The 15,220-nt window shown below is 32.0% G+C and overlaps 1 protein-coding gene across 1 annotated transcript in view; it reads right to left on the bottom strand.

Annotated features, from left to right (window-relative positions):
- LOC106100395 overlaps positions 1–15,220 on the bottom strand; it is a 55,944-nt gene that overhangs the window by 33,767 nt on the left and 6,957 nt on the right. Inside the window, exon 2 of the mRNA XM_013279227.1 lies at positions 14,067–14,135. Within this exon, the coding sequence (XP_013134681.1) occupies positions 14,067–14,093 (27 nt within the window). The 5' untranslated portion in view covers positions 14,094–14,135. The remainder of the gene's footprint in view (positions 1–14,066; positions 14,136–15,220) is intronic.

Here is a 15,220-nt window from a genome sequence, read left to right as displayed (position 1 = left end):
AGTATTAGAATGTTTTATCCAAGCTAAACCTGTATTGTTAGTATTGCAATCTGGTTACTTGATTTTTAAAAATACTGCCGAAAAACAAGGACATATATTTTTTATATCTTCGCTTTGAGTTCAATGATAAATAGTGATAATTTTCGCGTTAAATCTTTCGTAATCTGAGCCTTCATAGATTATCAAAACATAATACCATCGTGGCGATGTCGTGCTCGGTGCGTGATAGTTCTGCAGTTACAATTTTGTTTGTTCTATCGTTATCGGGATCTTCGTAATTTTCCGCAACTCGGCAGACCGAGCGATATCAAATTAAAACAATCATGTGCCATTTCGATAAGATAAAGCTATAGACCACTTGCATTACAATATTTGCTCATCCAGTTCCTTTATCAGTACAAGTTGCCACGCAGTTTGTGTTGACATCTGACATTACTAGTATCTATATTACTACTAACCACTAATATAGAAAGAAGATTTGATTGTTGGTTTGTTCCGGAAAAATACAAATAAGAATAACATCGAAATTGGTTCATCCGATATGCTTAGTTTATGCTGGACTTGTAATTTAGGCGAATAGTAAGTCATTAAGGAACTAAACGTGTCTGAATGACAAACATTTAGTCGAGAAAGTAAGAAAATCATACTTCATATTTCAAACTACCATTTACATAGATGGATGGATAGATGTTTGTTAGAGTTTGTAGACTAAACGACTGAAAGGATTTCGATGAACGGTATATATGTAGATAAGTAGAGGATAGTCTGGAAGAATACATAGGCTCGCTCGAGGCATACTCGGTTTCGTTTTTTTTTAATACCACGTGGACGGCGTCGCGGGCGAAAGCTAGTTGAAAAAGACGATCTTGTAAGAGAAGGTACGCGCGAGTAAAATAATAAGAAATAAACTAAAAACAACTTTTAATAAATTTTACAAATTAAACAAAAATATACACATTTCAGCCTAGCATCGCATGTGACATCTGCTCGAACAATAATGCTTCAAATATTTACAAAAGAATAAATAAAAAAATAAAATTTATTTTAAAAAAAGGATTAAAAAAAAATATAAAAAGGATTGTTGCATAGCCAACACTAGTCATTTAAATAAAAGTAACTTACGCTACTAAAGTACTCAGTATTCTATGAGATTAGTATAATATAGCATGGTGCGTACTAGGCTATCAGATTACAGTAGATAACTATGGAAAGGATACTAAATCATACGAGTAAAAAAATATTGCCCTTAGTTAAGAATAGCTTCGATCAATGAACAATTTTATTGCAATTTCAATAAATATTGTAATCGAGAACCTGATGTGCTCTTGAAATATCCACGATCGAATAAACCCAATAGTAGGTTATTATAAAAATGTTTTACATAGACATTTCACGATTTGCCGGTTAATAAGGTCACAATACTTCGCGCAGCTTTAGGCCTGTGAGCACAAATGTCATGACTTCGATGCAAGGGCGTCAGCATACATACAAATGCATTTATATAAATGTTCACAAATTAGGTAACTTTCGAGGAATGTTGAATATTTAAAAAAGTGTTAAAAAGGTAACAGTTTCTTTTTATAATTAAGGTTTGACAACATTATTACTTAGTTCCTAAGTCCAATATCTACCATAGAGCGGGCGCACACCCTTAACTAAACTATCGCACTGTTGTGCGATTGTCGATTGCTTCGCAGCCCATTCAACTGTTTAATTGCATTACTAAAATGTATGTAGTGTGCGCACATAAGCTCATCGGAATTAAAGCGAGACTAAACAATTGTGCGATAGTTTAGTTTCAGGTGTGCGCACGCTCTTAGCAACTAACAACTTAGATAGTCTTCCGCGATATTGCGGTGACCCAGACAATTCTGCTTGTATCATTAAGATAATGCATATTACACGTGTTTCTGACGTAGCGAAATACACGAGTTATGAAAAAGCAAACTCTATGTTGTACTTATTGTTTAATGATCTATACTAAGACAATAAAGCGTAAACACACACTACTTCGTGGCGTAGGATGTCAGCAATCACAGTATATTTTTAAATAATTCTTTCTTTATTAAAAGCCCTACACTTACGACACGCTTTAGGCTATCCATTTTCACGCTATTAAACTTGTGGGAAAGGGACCATAAACTACAAACTGCCAATATCAAGAAAGCAATGTTTCCTTATTGTGATTTGTGTATTTGCATTTTGACATTTACAATTGAAAATACGAAAATGTAAAAAATAAAATAGAGTCTTTATAGTTTCATGTAACGCAAAAAAAAGTAAAATTTGGTTAAACTAACATAAGACTTTATAGAAATGAAGAAGGATATTAATATTATAACGTGTTTGTTCAGAATGTAATAAATAATTACAACATTAATGTTCGTGATGTTAAGAGCGTCTATGTAGGAACGGACACGGAATTCAGGCACGATGACGCCAGCAGCAATTAGTAACGCTTTCAGTTGCCGGTTGCCGGACAACATGCTCATTACATCTTATCATATTAAAAGTATAAGTTGTATTAAATAATAATATATCAAACTTGATAACACATTTAATTATATTGCACTTAGCCTATTCTATTCTTCGCCTTATACCCGGTTCACACTTGGCCAGTACAGTTAGACAATTGCGACGATCAGTCATAGATTGTATGGACTCACTGGCGCCAGATAGCGTTAACACTGTGCCAGTTTATTGTCAGTCCAGCTATCGAGCTCTACTGACAAACTGTACTGGCCTAGTGTGAACCGCGCAGTAAAGTGCCATCTTCTTTAGACGATCGACGATTATCAAGACTATCTGCACTCTTGAAACTGCGACCTTAAATAGCAGATGGGTCGTCTATCCGAACTTCACGTATATGATTTTAGCCAGGATATCCTCCTTCGTTCTTGGTTCTATTTATTCATTTTTATATAATTACTTACTACTAATAAAATTTCCTTAGTCACTGCAAATATAAAGAACATCGAGTACATACACATCATTAGCAGATATTGTTTGAGTATATCTTGAATCATTACAGCATCTTACAACACAAAGCTTTCTCACACAACAATCTAATCTAACTTAACATAACTTAGTACAATACTTGTAACTTATGTAACATCGGTCAGCATGACTGATTGAACTTTACCCGATGAGAACCATTCAGACCTCCACGAGACTTGACATTTTACAATGAGGCATGAGTAAATATTTGCAATGGCAAATAAATTATTACCGTAGACAAAAGTTACAAGCATTCACTACTTTATTTTATTAATAACGTTATTAGCTAAAAACTTATCTAAAATTCTGAATCCACTCATTTCTTAAGCATATCCTCTTTCCCAAAATCCATCCATACTTTCTTCGGTCTTCCTCTTCCTTTGTAGCCATCCACATCAACATGTTTAGGTTTATTATGTAATTCAAAGATTAAAAAAATTATAAATATTTTACAAGACAACAGAGGAACTAAAGTGTTGGTAATAGCGTAGTAACAACATCATTGTATCTATTGGAGAGGAAAATTCTAACAGAGGTCAGGCAGAGCGTTTCCTCGATAGCGCAGCAAATGGGGCGTGATGTCGGATGATGTCACACGACTGCAATATCTCGCACTTCGCTTGTTTTATGGATACGACAATGGCTTGTTAAAATGTGTTTTAATATTTCTTGTAATGCCAACATTAGACACTTTACTATACCAGTACTAATTAAAAAAATCAAAAATATAGGCTATTACTATATAGATAAAATCGATTATTGTGTTTGTTAAAATAACATTCGCAATTGGACTTTGATATTTAAATTATTTGCTTCCTTATCTACGTTATGCTATAAACATTTTACAACGGAAATATACTTCATCGATGGCATTTTTGCACGTTATTAATACTAATTATAAATTGCTACAGGAAAAATATGTACATTGATTTTGCATTTAATTACATTAAAATAGTACTGAAGGTCGTTGTGAGGATTTATTTAAGCCTATTTTATTTTACAAACGTGTATTTTTTTTGCATTCCTTATTTACGGTACCGTATCCATGGCAGTGACACTTAATCTTACTAATATAATAAAGCGTAAACACACACTTCTTTGTTACCTAAGATGTCAGCAATCACAGCATATTTTCAAATATCTCCTTTTTTAATAAAAAGACCTACACTTACGTCACGCTTTAGGCTATATATTTTCACGCCGTTATACTTAGAGGTAAATATTTTGGATAAAAACCCTAATGTGGGAAAGAGACCATAAGTTGTTGTCAACATCAAGGAAGCAAAGTTGCCATGATTTGACATCATCTCGAATTATTTTGACTTTTGTAATTGATAATTTGACAAATGTAAACAATAAAATGTTTTTTTTATAATTTTATACGATGAAGTCGCATGGGAACAGCTAGTTAGAATAAAGTAAGTCTAGATACTTAACGTACTTCAGGTCCTAATTAATATTTTTAAGGTTAGTTTTTTGATGTAACATACTGATAAGCCTAAATAGACTGTATAAGACCTAATTACTGCACTACAAACAGACGGTGATTCCTATCAGATGCCTATCTAGTCAGTCGACGTGAGAAATTCATCGTACAAATGCGGTAATGGTAAAGGGCAGTAGCTTCGTAAAGACCTAAATCGCTTCTTTAAGCTGCGCAATCGCCATACAGGTAAGGTGATATCAGGCAGACTAGACGATAGAACAGATCGTCCGATAACGAGGTCGTTGACACTAAAACGAGGTATTACATCTTACAGCGTAATGCTGTTTAACACTAAAACTGAGATAGAGCAGTAGACGTTCCAGTACACCGACTGTAAAAACAGCATTGTTTTGTCTTGGTGTGTGTTCAAATAATAGGAGTACTGCTTTGTCTAACTGTTCTAACTTTACTGCCCCTGTGTGAAACTATAATAACGAGGTGCACGCAAGAGCCGGATAAATGCCCCTTAGATGAGTTACGTTTCGTGTCCGAAGCTATGATTTATAATATCATAGTACGCTCTTGGTAGTCGGTACAGTTTGTTACACGTGTAATTTATAGCTATAAAAACAATTTGTATCGTTCAAATTATATGACAGCTCAACACAATATGTAAGACTACCTGTTATAATCTCATGTTACATTTGATTATTTTGATAACTTAATTAATCAACTTAAGCGATTTTTGTACGTCAAACAATATTTAAAATTGACCTGCTGTTATTCAAACACAACACAACCAACAAACACATGTACATCCTATGATTTGTGTAAAATAACATTTAATCCAAGAAGGTTAAACGCAAAATTCTAAGGAATTTTGGGTATCACGATTAATCGAATATTAACCACAATTTGTAATTATCTTTTAGTTGGTATAATTGTTAATCTCTTGTTCTTTAATAAAATTATTTCTACTTATTTCTATAATTGTAATATTTTAAAGTTTTAAATCACTCGGTCGATAGATGTTAACAGAATCTATAAAATTAAACGTAATTATGATTCGCAATTGTTTTTATTTGTAGTCTTCAGACATTAGATAGACAGCGAATTTGTTTATTACATAACTCGAGTTAGTTTCGTGACAATAATAGTGATGTACATTTTATGGTGCGCAAGCTTATTGTGGTGGCATTTAAATCACTTCCTGGTAAAATATCTCGCTTGTTCTGCGGTTTGTTTCATATGCGGTCAACGTAACTAGACACAACAAATTTCCTTTATATCACGGATTACGCTGTATGATGCGAATCAAATGATCCGCGGACATGAATACCATTTGACCGTAAGTTGTGCAACGAGGGTTTGGCAACAGTTACGCAATGAGTACGCGTGCCCATCACTACGAATACAAGTCGAAACCACGCACTTGCACTTTTTAACTTAGAAAAGTTAGTACTAGTTTCGGATCCACTTTACATTGTCACTTCTTATCTTACTAATATTATAAATGTATAAGTTTAGATGGATAGATGGAGGTGTTACTAAGGTATCTCTAGAACAGCTATTTGTTACATTTTCGATGTAAAACATAACCTGGAAGACATAGGCGACTAATAATGTTTTTTAGATTCCGCTCCCATGGAGTTGTGGGCGACAGCTAGTGTTAAATAATACAATACTAGGTCATTAGTCGAAATCCCAATGAAAATCATTTGACTACAAAAAGTTAGCATACCCCTAGAACCATACGGCGTTATGCTAAAATATCGACCCTTTTTCTAAAGATAATTTTACTGCATGTGAACACTTCAGCAATAGAAATACTTGCGTTTTATATCTTTAATTAAATTTTATATTATGTACGCAACGACATTACGACCAAGTTCTGATGAAACCTCTTATCGTAACTTCTTCAAAGGGTTTAGCTTATTTTCCCACAGTAACTCGAGTTAGTGTGGTAATGCAGCGGTCCACTGAGCATGAATGTCGCAGAATGTTTACCGTTTCAAATCGGGAACAAATTAATACCTTCTACAGATACTCAGGAAACATGCATATCAATATGCTTAAAGGTTGCTTATGTGCATAAATGTATGAATTCTTAAAAGGCGAGATGTGTTCGAGAACCACGCAAGTTCGTAATTTCTGCCTTTTTGAGATACTAGCTTGAGTTGTGTTAAATCATTACGCTCGGAAACAAAAAGCAATAGATTAAATATTATGTCCAGTTTTTCCCGATTTGGTAAAATTTACCAATCGATTAAGGATGGCAATACCACAAGCCTTACACGATAAATTGTATTGCACTTTTCTGGTAAGTAAATTTAGCATTTAAGAAATTTTAATTCTACAATTTGTCTTAAACGAGAAAGCAAATAAACCAAATATCAATTCTATTAGAGTAAATGTTTTAGGAATCGCCGAAATAAGGGAGACAAAAAAAAAACATTTCTTGAACGAAACTACAAAGTACAAACTGTACCTACCGATGCTTTAAAATTCATACAAGCCTACCACGTATTTAAAAAAAAAATTAATAAGAAAAATATGTCATACAGTTAATAAATAATTCAACCTTGACAGCTACATGAGCATGTCCACATTCATGATTGTAAATAAAAAACGAAATCTGTACCTAAACGGTAAAGCACACTAAGTTTTGTCATTGTATGTTGAAATGCTCTAAATAGTGTAACTATCTAAAATATAAGAAAATGAGCATAAAAAAACCCATATAATATCTATTTTTCCATGTTTTAGAATTTCTGGAAGTTCTTTTCTGTTCAGACAATTTAATATCACAGATAAAACAAAAATGTACACACTTCGATTTGTGATTTTGATTTTTTTATATCGTTCGCTATAAATAATAACTACATTCCAATGAATTGGAGGTCATTAAATTTAATCAAGATTAATTCTTACTTTAAAATGTTAAAAAATACTTTAAAAATATCGTGATTAAAAATACAGCGCTATTACCTTGTCACGAAAGATAACATATGTCGAGTAGCTAGATATTTTGAGGTTATCATTACGCAGGTCATATTTACAAAGACCTAAATTAATGCGTAATTGCTACAGAACGCAAAACAACTCTTTTTATTGTATTTCAAATATTTATGGTACAATAATTTTTAGAATTGACTTTAAAATGATTTTATAAATCATAGATTTTATGCGTTCAAGTTCAAATAAATCATTTTACATTATAGAATAAAAAAAAATAAAAAATGGCGATCTAGTTAACCATAGAGACAGTAACTTTTTATGTTGATCAAATGATTAAACAGGAATTTATACGTAAGTTGTCGTTACCTTATCTGTGAAGATATTATTAAAGCAAAACATAGAAAGTGTAACCGGCTCGATAAACAACTTGTGGTGTTTTAATTTGATTTGTTATCTGTCAATTTGTTTCAGGAAGAGGTTTGTAGTTTGAACGTTTTAATAAAAGCTAGCCACAACTATGATGTCACTTATTTCAATGCTCTATCGTGTAAACAAAAACAAAAGAAACAAAACATCATTTGGTGTAGAAATATAGTTTTTAACCTCAAAAACATATCCAATTACAGAGACTAGTTACATTTGTATTATAAATAAATGGAATAGACAAAGTTTTGATCTGTTTCTAAGCCGAATCACAAAATTGCGATAACTTTTTTCGCCAAAGCAATTAAAATATTCTTACCCAACACATCCTATTGGAAGTTTTATACAACTTCTGTCAACTGATAATTTTGTCTTTTATAATTGGGTCATACTGATAAGTCGTCGTCGAGGGAGACATCATTACGAAATTTAATAAAACCATACATTTAAATGCTTTTAATGATAAAACAATACGAATTATAGTTTAAAAACGATATTTATAATATATTAAATCAATGTATTTTTGAACGAATTAATGCATTGACTATAAAATGAATTCACAAGATTACAATCCGGTTTAAATCTGGTAAATAGATTCTTTAAATATTTTAGTTTTTTTTATGTGTCGTTTATTAAAATTCACACGAGACTTCAACAATATTAGCCACGCCAAAACTAATATTAAAAATTGAACAAAGGAAAGGGCAATTGGTTAGCACATCGGAGTTCTCATAAAAATCAAATGTCAGGGTCGTGAGGCAGCCGGTCGTGGGGAAGCCGACACAAAAAGTAAATCAAAAGAAGCGCGGTGTAGCGTTCAATTATTAAAGTTTTGTTATGACAGCGTAATGATGCGTGACGTAATACGTGACTAGTTATTGATTGTTTTGTTCATAACTAAGGAAAAAAAGAAGGATTTATTTTTGTCGAGAAACTACAATATTTGGAATAAAAAAAAAACCTATATCAAAACAGTTATGGAAAATTAAATTTTATGATTACCTTAATTAAAATTATCTGTATACAAATATCTTCTTACTTTTTAGTTAAAAACAATAAAGTTGAAAAATCCAATTTAACCCAACCTTTAGTTTACCAGGAATAACAGAAAATATTTAAAATATTGAGTAATGTTCGTAAGGCACAGCTACATCCTTTTCGTGGTTACTAAATTGTCATCTTTGCAACGTAAAATCGTTATTGATTATTAAGGAAGCGGTTTTTTATTTATATAAAATATTAATCCGTCATTAACAATGTCTGTAAACGTGACGCGCCCAGCCTTCGTGACTTAACCGGGCTAAATAAATTAGAATACAATAGACTAATATACTTGACAGGCAATTAATAGGTATGCATAATGATACACTTTATTTGAACACATACAAAATTGCACAGTGACATGACATGTTCTCGCAGATCAGATTGACATGCGCTCAGGTATGCGATGCCATAACTATCGGCATGCTATACAACTAATTATAAAACTGTATGACCTTGCTTGCAAGTACGAGTTTTTTTTAACAATGGGAATGCACGGTAACAGAAATTTCAAGTTAGTGCTTTTCTTCCTTTTTACAAAAAAAAATACTTTGTTGGAAAGTAATAAGGAAAACAACAATTTACTTTCAATCAGGAATATATTTTTCAAGTTTTCTTTTTTTATTTACAGTGTCCTTTGACATTTTTTTGGCAATCTTCTTTACTAGTAAAACTACTCATAAGTAGGGATACAATACTAGTGATGACCTTACGAACTTTCGGTTCGTTGATTTTGTTTTTTATAAAAATTATAATAAAACATAACATTATTTTTTGTGAACTTTTTAGTGTTTGAGGTTACGACAGCGCTCAGCCAAGGTGCCACTTGATGTTCATTGGTGATAAGGATAGCGACATTAACCTAGAAAGTGTCATTCACTCTCGCCTTCAACATATTTATTTAACTAGCTGTCGCCACCGACTTTGCGTAAAGGTTGTATTTTCCAAAAAAAAATATCCAGGTACTTAACATTTTTATGTCAATGTTCAAATGTTCGTAATGATAACTATATGTCGTGACTTAAAAAAAGTATCTAATGAAATTCATTCTTTCACCAATTATAGTATCACTGACAAACGTATATTCCGCATCCGCGTCCGGTATAAATAAACTAAATCATCCGGTATAAATAAAACATTCCACAAACACGAAATCACGCTTCATAGGTTCTTCATAAATTATCTTTCTAACTTAAACACGTTGCTTAACTACTCATGTAGAAGTAAGTCTATAACTTTAAATAAAATACATTAAAATTTTGATAACATTTTGATATAGTCAACATAAAGTAAAAGATAATTATCCAAAATAAACCATCCATTGAAAAATGTTATTTAAACTTTGAATAAAAAAACAAATTCAACTTCCAGACGAAATACACTAAAAACAAAATATTCTCCAAAAATAATAATAACGAAATAATTCCTTGAATACGTAAACCTCCCTTATTGTAGTTGTAATGTCTATATTGTACAATTATTATTACTTTCATATCGGCGTCAGTCGAGATAGGCAGTGACATTTCTACGTAAAGCTTTCTACATTTTTACCATAACTATTGACAACTAAACGTATAGTAACGTTTAAGTAACGAATCTACCTTGACTGACACCAACTTCAAGATAATAACGAGTTAAAAAAATGTTTTTTTATAGTATTTAATAGAAAACATTCTATAAGCAATACAATGTCGCATTCATGTATTAGCATATTAGTGACAAATACAACGCAATGTGCAATATCACTCTCATCGTATTTTGTTGACGGTAACAATTATCGTGTCATCTTCGCTTCGAAATGGAAAGTAAAATTCAAAGCCGATATTCCCGCACAAGTACGCGATGCACAATCGGCCTTGAATGTGCACATAAGTCGGTTTACGATTTAAACAAACTTGAATAAGAACATAAAAATATTATTGTTTGATAAAAAATATTAACAGTATTTTACCTCGAAGCGTAAAAACCGAATCGTGTTATCCATAATACTACAAAATTCTGAAGTGGATTTTTATTATTATTATTCAATTAATAAAAATATTCATAGATAGGTAGTTGTTATTTGCTTTTAAGATAATCACCCAGCGTCCATATCTTATAACGTAGAGAAACCACATTAAAAACGACAAGAACACAGTTATAAATTACCCTGGATTTTTTAGAACATTAACTAGTTATGTTTGTAATAAATATAAATGACACTACATATCTCCCAGTGGAGTTATAACTTTCGATCAAAAAAAACTGATACGTTAGCCCGGCCTTGACCCATTGCGAGTGCCCTGACATCGAACCCGTTCGGATTTCTCTCTCAACTGTGATCCTCTCCGAGCATTTCAAGGTGATGCCATATTACTATCAGAACACTACACAGTAATGTTACAATGTTCATTTGTATTCGATAAAAACAATCGGGGACAAATCTGTTCTCATATCTTTAACAACACTAACAATGTGAGAAAAATCACCCTGTATCTGCAATCGTTGCATTAGTCCTTGGCGAATTTGCTTTAAGATTGTAGATAGTTAACGATAGTCTTACTTTTATCTGAAGATAAATTTATACCAAATGAGGATAGTGGAACTGATCAATTTATTAATCAATCATCGTTATAATATTATGTATTATTTAATAATCAGTTCTATGTTAACATCTTCAATGCCATAAGATTTTCAGGGAAAGTCGGTGGAAAAGTAAATAGAGCAAAGTAACATAAAAAATCTAATTTCGTAATTCTTGAATACATGGAAACTTTTTGAGGAATCTATAAATTAATGATAATTATATGAAGTGGCTTAGCAATAAAATTGGAGATGTAATTATGGAAGGTCACCTATGTAATTTATAGTAATAAGAAAAAGGCTCCTACACTTTTGTAACTTCTAAGTGTTAGTACCATCGCATGGATAAAGGTTGTTTTTGGTTAGGAAATTTAGATTATCACAATTACTTAAGAGAACGTTGCATTGCACCTAGTATTAGGAAATATTTTGAAAACATGTTACAGTGGCTAATGAAATCGTAAATGATAGGCTTCAAATCAAAACAAAAGACCTTCTAGTAACCACAAGTAACCACTGCCATAAGCTACAAAAATTGTTGTTATCTCTGTCTTTCCAAAAGGAGTGACAGGGATGACAATATGTTTTTGTACTTGAAACCCACGATGGAAGACAAGTGCTTGGGCTTTAAGAATGTCGTAGAGTCACGACACGACTTTAGCAGAAGGTGGCAACTTATGGAATTTAATAAACTCCGCTTTAAAAGGACACGCAAGTTACGTCATTGCATTAACAATTTAAAAATTGTTGTAAATTATAACTTAGAATCAAATTATTACATGGTTTTAAGTGTTTTTTTTTTGAGTAAAAATTATATTATCCTGTGTTTTGTGTATGAAATCATAGGGTTTTTTGTTGAAAAAATATAATTGAAATGTTAATTACGGGACCTTTGTCACCCAGCGTCCGGTGTTTACGCAAACCTTCTGATTGTACCTAAAGTACGTAGTTGCAGCAATGAGCCTTGCATTGTAACAATATATCTTGTTATAGATTACGAAAATCTGAAGATTGAAACTATCTGTTAATATCCAAAATCAAGTAACAATCAGTAATTCTGAAAATTTATGTACATTACAAAACGGTAGCTACAAAGGTTTAGATCACAGATTAATTATTATATTATCTAGTTATTATTATTTTAAGACTATCTGGAGGCAACGACTTTGAAACCGGTTGATGTAAGTCCCCAGAGTTGGTAAGAATGTTCCTCGGGTACATGGATGCTATCATATAAAATAAATAAAAATAGAAACATGAACGGGTACTATTTTAGCACATTATTCTTTCTCATTCCACGAATATCTTAACTTAGTATACTTGACGAATGTTATTGTTGCATTGTTATTGCTTTATAATTCCCTTTTATTTGTTAAACACAAATAAAAGTCACATAATTTCACACAAAACTATTGAATTTAAATGCTTTCACGCCCAACTTCCCTATAAATTGTCACAAGGCGCACTGAGTCACCATCATCAAGAGAATTCTTAGTATATTTGCGTAGTTGTTTCACTTTAAATTAAAGCAAGGATAACCAGCAGGAAGTTTGCGCTCTTACCACGGAGTGGCAAATCAATGTCTCCTGGCATGTCGTAATTATTATTTACCTCCAAATTCTTACTTTTACCGGCTTATATCTGCGTCTAGTCGTTTTGTTTCATCATCATCATCACCATCTGTATGTTTATGTTTATTGGCTGTAATTATTACTTTATTCTTGGCAATTGGTGCAAAATGATTACCGTCTTTGTATATTCTATCATTTTATCTGTTTATGAAAAAGAGAGATCATGTTAAGAACTGCGTCAGTTACGTAGAAAAATTTGCAAGTTTACTTATGGCTTTTATTGCGCTATATTCAGATACCAAGATAATATTGTTATTTTATACCAATGCCATGAATATGAATGTCAATGAGTAATCGTATTACGATTGCGTATGACAAAAGCATTTAAGTAATTGCGAGCGGCGACACTATGACGAATTTGTGTCACTAGTTCAATGCGACGCACCCGGACATTTTTGACCTAACGCTCTTTATTGTTGCACGTTCAACTTTAAGTAACTTTCAAGTTATCTCCTTAATTAGTGTAGTTATAGTTATGATACTAATATTATAAATGCGACAGTTTAGATGAATGGATGTTTGTTAGAGTTTGTAGCCTAAACGGCTAAACGGATTTCAATGAAATTTGGTATAGATGTAGAGGATATACTGGAAGAACACATAGGCTACTCTTTTTTTTTTTTAAATTCCACGCCGACGACGTCGCGGGCGAACACTATAATTAGAATAATGCAACGGACTCCATAAAGTAATCAACTAAGTTTGAATTTGAATAAGAATTATCAAACTATTGTACAAAATGTAATTATATTCCGATGTTCTTTCATCAAGATTGATTTACGAGAGGAAATTAAATGCGGATGAACTGACATCGATGTTGATATTTTCTCATGTTCTACTTTTTCATTGATTAATTTTTTTTAATTAATGAGTTATAGGGTAACTATTACGATAAAGGTTGGAGGAGGCCTGAACCCAGAAAGAGGTCCAGAAACTGGAATAAAAAGGACAATGAATAAATAAATAAAGAGTAATATATTGTTTAATTTCCGGCATGTTATAATATTGAATATATAAAGTGCACTTACCTTAAATACAATTTTGTCTTCCTCCATTGTTGGCGTAGACCTTTTTGGGGCGGTATGTAATACAACGACCTGTTAAAAATAAAAGCATATAAAATCACGTGTATTATTTCAAATCAAGGAAAAATATTAAGCCCTCTAGCGTCCAAAAGTAGCCACTTTTATAAAGTGTTATTTTGTAATCTTTAGCGAAGAAACAAAAACTGTTTTCACCATTTTAAATAAGCACATATTAGCTATAAACGAACAATTTAGATTATGAAATTAAATTTGATTTAATGTCAAGGACTTTTTATCCAAATATTATTAAATAAAAACGGAATAAATAATGAGATGGACAGTATCTGAACTCGATCAGAAGTCTTGTAAATGACAACGCAAAAAAAAACATATAAATTGAAGCAAAAAAGCGTACAATTAAATTAAGTTTGGCAATCTTTTTTTGTTTATGATATATGTTTATTAATTTTGTGACAATCATAATGAATAAATAAATCAAAGAAACGAAAATATATCTGTTCAGTGCCAGTTCAGTGCTCACACCTAGATAGGCCAGCATCTCACATTTTTATCTCAATTTTTAGAGACAATGAGAGGGACGACGATATGCTTTCTTTTTTGTTAATAATTCGTTGGAAGCCCACGGCTATTGGGCTAAGGTTATCAGTTTATTTTTAACTTCAAAGTTTATCTTCTATTCATTGACAAAGATTTGTTTTCATTTAAAACTACCAGTGCTACTAAAAAACTTTTGGTAATTTATTTGTACACACGCCTACAATCACCTACATGCAACGAAAAAAAATTGCAGTAATGCTAATTCAATCATTTCTCCTATTCTCTGATTACTCTATTCTTTGATACAAAAATTTATAAACATACGAACACTATTAACATACCCTTGGTCGCCGTACCAGGAAGACGGTCATTGAGTATAACAGGACGCTAGTACAAAAATTAAAAATACAGTTGCCGGCTATAATTACCATGCTAACTAACAAATGCCAACACTCACATGCAAGTCACGAGTCTTACTAATACCAATAACTACTATTTCTATAATACTTTCATAATATGACGGTTTTACATAACAATAAAACCGATATTATGTGCCGAGAAAACATACAGCATTGCTTATGAAGATGCGTTATATACTT

The sequence above is a fragment of the Papilio polytes genome, unplaced genomic scaffold, assembly GCF_000836215.1.
Source record: "Papilio polytes unplaced genomic scaffold, Ppol_1.0 DF824047.1, whole genome shotgun sequence".
NCBI classification, from domain to species: domain Eukaryota; kingdom Metazoa; phylum Arthropoda; class Insecta; order Lepidoptera; family Papilionidae; genus Papilio; species Papilio polytes.
The sequence above is the reverse complement of the archived record's forward strand: the minus strand, read 5'-3'. Positions and strand labels throughout refer to the sequence as shown.